This window comes from Mus pahari, chromosome 4 (assembly GCF_900095145.1).
Source record: "Mus pahari chromosome 4, PAHARI_EIJ_v1.1, whole genome shotgun sequence".
Taxonomy (NCBI): Eukaryota; Metazoa; Chordata; class Mammalia; order Rodentia; family Muridae; genus Mus; species Mus pahari.
The window spans coordinates 83,126,492-83,135,494 of record NC_034593.1 but is presented as its reverse complement, the minus strand read 5'-3'; the positions used below and the strand labels follow the sequence as shown (position 1 = coordinate 83,135,494).

General features: G+C 44.4%; 1 protein-coding gene across 3 annotated transcripts; it reads left to right on the top strand.

The window, feature by feature from the left end:
- Positions 1 to 285: 285 nt before the first annotated feature.
- Kprp (keratinocyte proline rich protein) lies at positions 286 to 3,057 on the top strand. Of its 3 annotated transcripts, XM_021195236.1 has the most exons (3): positions 286 to 922; positions 1,040 to 1,691; positions 1,902 to 3,057. In XM_021195236.1, the coding sequence occupies exons 1-3, from the start codon at positions 286 to 288 to the stop codon at positions 2,371 to 2,373; spliced, it is 1,761 nt and encodes a 586-aa protein (XP_021050895.1). In that variant the 3' UTR covers positions 2,374 to 3,057. The 3 variants fall into 3 exon arrangements, with proteins under 3 accessions (XP_021050895.1, XP_021050894.1, XP_021050893.1); XM_021195235.1 differs by having other exon boundaries at positions 286 to 1,678; positions 1,793 to 3,057; XM_021195234.1 differs by having other exon boundaries at positions 286 to 3,057.
- The last annotated feature ends 5,946 nt before the right edge of the window (positions 3,058 to 9,003 follow it).

Below are 9,003 nucleotides of genomic sequence, written 5' to 3'. Positions count from 1 at the left end.
CTTGTCATCACTGCTCTCTGGTGGCAGACATTGGTATGCCTACCTTTATATCCAGCTGTGCAGAACTGAGAAGTTTTGGCACAACCAGGGCAGGTCTCATGAACAATAGAGACTAGCATGGGCTCAGCTAAGTCAGTAAGGATTCTTGGTTGAAAGCATATAAAGAAAAACCAGAGAAGATGCCAGGCTTCTTGTTCTAGATACCAGCTCCTGACTGCCATCTCTCAACATCCTGACCCTGGTTTCTCTACCCTCAGGTCTTCCTCACCCACCTGCACCAGGACCATGTGTGACCAGCAACCGATCCAGTGTTGTGTGCCAATACCCCAGTGCTGTGTCAAGGGTTCCTCCTTTGGTCCCTCACAGTTTTCTTACGCCAACAACCAGGTGCTGGTGGGAGCTCCATGCGAGGTACAAGTTCTGGAATGTGCTGCACCATGCCCAGTTCAAGTTTCTCAGACTCCGTGCCAGTCCAGTACCACTGAAGTGAAGGGCCAGGCTCCATGTAAGACCACCAAAGGCAAATGCCAGGCCCAGTGCCAGTCAAAGACCACCCAGGTGAAATGCCAGCCTAAGACCACTGAGATAAAGTGCCAGGCTCCCTGCCAGGCTCAGGTTTCCTGTGTTCAATGCCAGGCTCCATGTCAATCTCAGGTTTCCTACGTGCAAGTCCCACAACCTCCTCAGACCTATTATGTAGAGTGTCCTCCAGTGTATTATACAGAAACTCGTTATGTAGAATATCCAGTTTCAACCTACGTGCCTGCTCCAGCTCTTCAGCCTGGCTACACTTATGTAGAATGTCCTGCAGTGGGCCAGGGCCAGGGAAGTTTCTCCACTCAATACCAGTATCAGGGCTCCTATGGTAGCTGCACTCCTCAGTCACAGTCACGGGGTTCTTACAGCAACTGTGGTCCACAGCATCAGTCTCAGGCTTCCTACAGTTACTGTGAGCCTCAATTTCAGTCTGGACCCTCCTACACCAACTGTGGCCCCCAGCGCCAGTCACAGGCTTCCTATGGCAGCTGCACCTCCCAACTCCAGTCTCGGGCATCCTACAGCAACTGTTCCTCCCAGCGTCGGTCCGGGGCTTCCTTTAGCACCTGTGCACCTCAATGTCAGGCCCAGGGCACCTATGGAAGCTACACTTCACAGCGTCGGTCTCAGAGTACCAGCCGATGCCTCCCTCCTCGTCGATTCCAGCCTTCTTATCGCAGCTGCTCTCCACCAAGACATTCTGAGCCCCGTTATAGCAGCTGCCTGCCATCCCGATGCTCCTCAGGCTCCTACAACTATTGCACTCCACCCCGCCGCTCAGAGCCCATCTATGGCAGCCACTGTCCTCCTCGGGGCCGCTCTTCAGGCTGTTCTCAAAGATGTGGACCCAAATGCAGGATAGAGATTTCCTCCCCTTGCTGCCCAAGGCAGGTTCCCCCACAGAGGTGTCCTGTCCAGATTCCTCCCATCAGAGGAAGATCCCAGAGCTGTCCCCGGCAACCCTCTTGGGGTGTCTCCTGCCCAGACCTGAGGCCACGTGCAGAACCACACCCATTCCCAAGGTCTTGTAGGCCACAGCATCTTGACCGGTCTCCAGAATCATCATGGCAGAGGTGCCCAGTTCCTGCACCACGTCCATATCCACGTCCACAGCCATGCCCAAGTCCAGAACCCCGCCCGCGTCCTCGTCCACAGCCATGCCCAAGTCCAGAACCCCTCCCGCGTCCTCGTCCACAGCCATGCCCAAGTCCAGAACCCCGCCCACGTCCTCGTCCACAACCATGCCCAAGTCCAGAACCCCTCCTGCGTCCTCGTCCACAGCCATGCCCAAGCCCAGAACCCCGCCCACGTCCTTGTCCACAGCCATGCCCAAGTCCAGAACCTCGCCCATGTCCTCCATTGAGGCGGTTTTCAGAACCCTGTCTGTATCCAGAACCATGTTCAGTTCCTCAACCAGTGCCACATCCAGCGCCACACCCAGTGCCACGTCCACACCCGGTTCACTGTGAGAATCCAGATCCACGTCCACAGCCTTGTCCTCGTCCGCATCCAGAGCCAATGCCACGTCCAGCGCCCTGTTCCAGCCCAGAGCCTTGTGGGCAACCTGTTCGTTGTCCCAGTCCCTGCTCAGGTCCCAATCCAGTTCCTTACCGCCAAGAACTAGGCTGTCATGAATCTAACCCATGTCGCCTGGATACTGAAGGCCCACGCTGTGGCTCATATAACTTCACCCAAAGGCAAGAGAGTAATGGCAGCTGTGAATCTGGTGATGTCTTTTCAGGATCACACGGTCTAAGTGGTTGTGGAGACCAAGGAAATCCCAATGGTGGCATGAACTGTGGGGCTTATGGTAGAGCAAGGGGAGCCTATTTTTAAACAAAAGTATAGCCCAAATGCATTAGGTTCTTTAGAGTGTTTCCCATTCTTATATGGTTCATTATTTCCACAGACATTGAGGTTCTCCCTACTCCAAAGTTGTTATCCAAATTCCTTGCATGTCATCTCAGGTTCTGCACCTGTGTCTCTGACATCATTCCAGCCTTATGTCTCACTCCTCCCCTGCACACAGCTTTAATTATAACTAGACCAGCTTGGCCACTAGGACATTCCTTGGGTGTTCCTCCTGACAGTCCCCAGATGTGCTTGCCTCTGCAGCGGTGTCTTCAGCCTGAACCATTTCTCACCTATTTCCCAGGATCCAAAATTGTACCTGCCTTTCAATAACTCCTCCTTTAATACTTTTGTTGTTTTTGTCTGTTTTCACCCATAAGAGCCTATTCAGATTTCTTAGAATTCACTACCCCTAATGCCATTCATTTAGCAAGTGCTTTTCAACACTCTCGAATTATTAACTTCTCTTTGCAGTTACTGTCTTTTCTGCCCAACTGGATTGCAAACTTTCTTCCAAGTGGAGTCAGTATATCCTTAAATCTCTGTGCCTATCTTAGGTTGGGTAATAGTTGAATATGGTTGTGGTTGTCAGCTTGAGTCATGTTCTGTCCTGTTGGAAAAGTATAGGAACTGGGACAATAGGAAGATATATAACAATAAAAACTGAATGTATTCACAGCCTGTGTCCTGAATAATGCCTGTCCTTTATTTGATGCCAGTTTGCTAAGATGAAGCATCTTTTTACATTAGGATAAAATACATATAACAAAATTTACCTTCATAGCTATGTTGGAGAGTACAGTTAAGTGGGATTAATTATACTCACATTGTTGTATTACTATCACCACCAATTATCTATCATATAGGACAAAAACTCAATTCTCCACTTTCCCTTAGCCTCTACACAACACTATTCCATTTTCCATCTTTTAAAATTTGATGCTATACGTTTCACAGGTAGACTCATACAATATTTGTACTTCTTTAACTGGCTTATATCCATAGCATAGTGTTCGCCAGGTTCATCTTTGCTGTAGCATGTGACAGCTATTTAAGGTGTCATGATACTATACTGCATGTAGATACTATGCTTTATTCATTCACTAATGAATGGTTAAGCACTTGAGTTGCTTTCATCATTTGGTTATACTTATTAATGGCCAAATGAACACTTATAAAATACTTCTCCGAGTGTATGATTCCAATTTGTTTGGATAGAGATCAAGAAATGAAATTGCTAAATCACAGGTATTGATGTTGCTTCTCACAGGGGTGATATCATTCACAGTCTCACCCCTACAACATAATTCACAGTCCCACCCCAGCAGCACCATTCATAGTCCCACCCTCCACCCTCAGAAGCATCAGCCACAGTCCAATTCCAGTGCACAGGTCCTGATTTCTCCACATTCTTGTCAACTTTTGTTATTTTCTGTGCTTTCCTTAAATACCAACCATCTCAATGTGATGTGGATGTATTTCATTGTAATTTATTATTTTGGTTTTTGATTAATCTAGAAGTGGTTTGGCTTATGAGTTTTTTGTCTCACCTCCACATCCTGGTTCTCTGATGGAATGGCTGAGCATGGAGGGTGACTCCCATGCTAGAAGTAAATGTGTGCAGACCTGCACTTGGTAGTTGCCTAGATGTAGTACTGTAAAGTCAGGGCCATACACCTACTCCAAGGGAGTAGGAGGTTGGAGATGTGCAGGTTCTCTGGAGATATGTCTTCTATTGAATTAAATTGTTTTAATTTATTTGCCTATTATTTTATTATATAGAAATCAAAGACTCCGTTCCAGATTCAGAAAACATCAATTGCTTTCTAATTCTATTATGCAGGGTACCTTAAAAGATTGAATCCTAGGGGCACAAAGTCAGAGGGGCAGAAGAGAAAGAAGTCTTTTTCTCCTCCATGTGGACCTGGAGGATGATCATACTGGGGGACAGCTTCTTCCCTAGTGTGAAATGGTACCTGAGGTGACAGTTATTTGCAGAGGGTGAGAAGGTACCTCTAAGGAGAATGACAAAAGGGGGTAGGCATTGATATGGCTCTTGGAATGTCTGTTTCAATGCTCTATCCTCATAAGGCACACCCCAATGACTTCAAAAGAACAAGGCCAGAGGAGAGAACATAGAGTCAAAGCTTGGCTCTAAATATGCTGTTCCCTTGCCCTGGGGACACAGGTCTGCAATGTCAATTTTGGAGATCTACAGACTACACACCAAAACCATGTGTGATTTAAATAAAAACAGAGACATTTCTGTGAGGCCCATTCTTCATGTACTATGGACAAACAGTCATTTTTACCTGCCAGAAAGACACTGGCAAAGAGATATAAATCCTGAATATTATCACTGTACAATTTAACAAATGGTTCTTGGTGGTACCTGGAGCAGAAATGGCATTGTTGTGTCAACTTTTCCTAAGGAAACAAATAAGCATCTAGGTTATGGCCCTAGTGGTAGGTCAGAGAAATGATTCCATTTAAGTCTAGATTAGTGAATCATTGATCATCAGTTAGGGTCATTCCAACAACCACTAACCAATTGTATCTATTCAGGAAGGGGCCAACCCTTCTCTTTTGATGACAGATATTAATGGGCCCAATCAAAAAGGCAATGGCCATGTCAGTCCTGGAGGACAGAATTCTACAACTCTCTCCCCTTTGCTCCTGTTCTTAAATCATTTCAGCCCCTCTTCTATGGTGTTCCCTGAGGATTGCTGAGGATGATCTAGCTATCCTTTTTAGAGGTGTACCTTCAACACTATCATTCCTCCCTTATCCAGGCAAGCTCCTTCTGGGACAACTCAGCTTCAGTTGCATGTCTTATTGCGTAGAGCAAGGGGCATGCATGCCTCAGTAAGATCCCTTGCCACATGTGCTACTTTCAGGGACTGTAATACATTCTGCAGTCCATAGTTGTTCTGGAGACACCCTTACACTCACATAATGGGGCTACAGCCACGAAGGAGGCATGCCATTCTGTGCCACATAGCTGAAGACAGATGCCTTTCAGATGAGGTGGCATTAGTTGCATATGTTTTGCCCAGAGCAACTCCTAGTTTGCCAAGAGTCATGACCATCTATACCAGGTAGGAAAGGATGCCCATATTGAGTTTGTTTCCACAGAACTTCCACTATCGGACAGCTTACCTTCATCAAAGAGAGATACCATACAAGCTCTCCCCAAACTTCTCTTTAGTTCTTCCATATTCCATGCTTGGCACAAAGTGTTATGTGAACTTTATCTGAAAGCACAAGCAAACATTAATTCACTACAGATAAGGCACCAACAACAGATTGAAGATGATTCCTCGTACATGTAACTTGGCTGCCCAATGAGTTCACCATGATCAGCATGGGTGAGGGGCTACTTACAGGGATATAGGCAACTTATGAATAGTTACACCATTGAAGAAAATGGTTCTTTCCTAGCATCAATAGAAAACCAATCCTAAATCCAGAGAGAGGAAGAGAGAGAGAGAGAGAGAGAGAGAGAGAGAGAGAGAGAGAGAGAGAGAGAGAGAGAAAGAGATTGGTTATATCATTGACCCACCTCCAGCCAAGTCAAATTTTTTTCAGGACATGTGTATAATCATAGCTGCTGAGAACTTAAGAGGGAACCTGCTCTATCATTACTAGTGCCTGATGTTCCAAAAGTGTCAAGTAGATTCTTGTTATGAATTTATCAAAGCAGAGATATTGATGGACTCTATTCTAAATAGTCCTCCAGTGATTACATTGCCTAGAAACGTTTGATAACTGAACAAGTGTAATACCTTGTGCAGGTAATACATAAACGCATATGCACATGCGCGCGCACACACGCGCGCACGCGCGCGCGCGCACACACACACACAAACACACGTGCACACAAATATAATAGGTGGATAGTATGCTACTATGCATGTGTATATTAGCATATATACACCATCCTTTCCTACCTTCATTAACTAAAGACTCTAACTCTGGTACAAACCCAGAGTCCCCCTAGCCCTTTCATCCCTGTCTCTCCAGATACATTCTTTGTCTTAGTATAGTCTAGTCCTTCCACAACATCTCCAACTCCCTAGGGACATTTATAGATGGGAACAGGACTCCTTTAGTTTTCCCAAAGCTGTTCTCAGCCTTTTATCCCAACCAACAGTAGACTGGTCCTGCCACATCAATTGCTTGAGAAAATGTCCTACAGATTTGCCTAAAGTTTGATCTCATTATGGAATTTTTCTCAATTTATGTTCTTTTCTTTCCAATAGCTTTAACTTGTGTCAAGGTTACATAAAACATTCTAGTACAGAGATGACCTCCCAAAGAATTCAAAATACAACATATAGTTATGAAGGTACAATGAGAAGGAGGATTAAATTAAGAGGAGGTGGAAAAGAGGGGTATGAAAAAGAATATGGGGACATATGACGATATACTGTAGAAGCTTCTTAAGTATACATAAATATTTGAAAGAATTCTAAATGGACTTATCAAGTAAAAGGAGAGACAATGTCCCACCTAGACATCTTTCACCATCAAGTGAGATATTGTGTGCCAGGGACAGTTTATATGTAGTTGAGCCATTGATCAAAAGGACCACATGGAAATCCTCCATCTCCAGCTGTTGCCAAGGATATTGATTTCTCTCCACAACCCAATGGTAAGGGTCTATTCCTGAAGACAATACCAACACATCTCATTGAACATGGAAAAGTCATGCTGGTGTCTAAGAGTCTTTACCCCTACTGACTAGTGTTCACGGTATTAGAAGATAATCTGTACTCTACCAGACAGAGGAGAAAGATTAATACCAACCCAGCTATAAACCATGCAATTTACAGCACTAACTTGTCTGCTGGATAAGCTGGTATGACAATGGCATAAACACTGTGGGAATAACACCACTGCCTGCTTGGGGAGACCACCCCATGAAATCAAATCTATGTGTGACCTTGCTTAGGTGACCAAGCACCTAAGGACCTAGAAGAAAACCCATTACTATAATCTGTAAGAAAGTATAGCAATAAAATAACTCCTATTGGCATTCTGCTACAACTGTAGATTAGTACTTTGCTCAGCCATCAACAGAGAAGATTCCTTTTGCAATAGATGGTAACTAAAATACACATCTACAACTGGACAATTTTCAGAGAGTGAAAGATTTTTGGAACACTCAATCCTAAAGGAGATGTTTTTTCATCAAATCCCTACTCTAAGGACTCAGGGAATTATTTAGAAGAGGAGACAGAAAGATTTAAAAATCAATAGGGGATGGATCATGCCAAAAAAACAGTGTCTTCCAGAAATCATGGGACCAACACGCAGCATGCATAGGGCATGTACAAGTTCAAGCTACATATGATCCCAGCACTGAGAGGGGAAGTGGTCGAGAATTCTCATCACTAACCAGGAAGCTATCTCCGTTTGATATCTCCTTGCATAGGAAAATTTTTTTTCTTCAATAGAATCTCACCGTGTATATAAACCACACTTAAGGGTATTCTGCCTGCCCATCAATAGACGGCTAAGACAAATGCAAAAAACCCTCAGTGGTATTTTTGTAGACTTTTTACCTCATATTGCTTTGTTTTATTCTTATAGGTCTTTTCTGGTTTATTATGATTCCAACTCTGTTTTATGGCGTGTCTGTTTACTTTCTAAAGAAGGCAAAAGAGAAAGCAGGAGTTGGGTGATTGGGGAGATGGGGAGGATCTGGGAGGAGTTGTTGAGGGAAACTGTGATAGGTAGGCTTCCCACGTGCTGGTAATCTTCCTTTACTCCTTTAATGTTCCACAGCTGACCTCCATTCCCTCTGCCCCAAGTGGTTAGTTACTCCCACAGTGTTTGTGCCATTGTTACACAAACTTATCCTGAAGGCAGGTCACTGCTGTAAATTGCACAGTTTGTAGCTGGGTTGAGAATACCTTTTTTCTGGAAGTTTGATGTGTCCTTACTTGCCTCCACAAGCATAGATTTCCATTGCCCTGGCTTCTTTGTTAGAATGAGGAAACTATCTCCACTCTTCCTTTAAATGCATTTCTGTAAAATGCCTCCTGTCCTGAGGTGGACAGGAGTAAGGTGTTTTCAATATGAAGAAGAAACATGGAACTTATTGTAAGAAAAGGGTGATCAAAACTGTGAAGCTTCAACTTATGTTTAGGGACCAGGCCACCACATGAGGGTTCTTTATTGCTACAAACTATATTTTGTGGCCTGAAATATCATCTGGGAAAATTCTGTAGACTTTGGTCACCATGGTCTCTATGCTTTGATGTGGGAAGATGTTAGAGAGCAGTAGAAAGGAGAGGTCTTTGAGTGTGTTGGTAATTTTCCTTGTCTACAGTCATGTTCCGCAGTTGACCATCATTACTTCTGCCCTTTCACATATTTTTTGACCTACATCAGTCCCCTCACTCCACCTCTGCTTCTCAGATTTTGCATTTTCAGCCTCAGCTGCTGAAAAACACTTAGAATCAGGCTGTGTGCATGTGGAGTATGGCTTACGTTAGAGATATACTTACTGAAAGATAAGAGCCTAGCTGTGGAATGTCTGTCCTTTTCCTGGGCATTTCACAGACATTCAGAGGAAGAAATTTCACATTCCACAATTTGTTCCACCAA

What these genes read in the sequence shown, in the direction of transcription:
- Kprp (XM_021195234.1), top strand. Translation starts at nt 286, where the DNA reads ATGTGTGACCAGCAACCGATCCAGTGTTGTGTGCCAATACCCCAGTGC.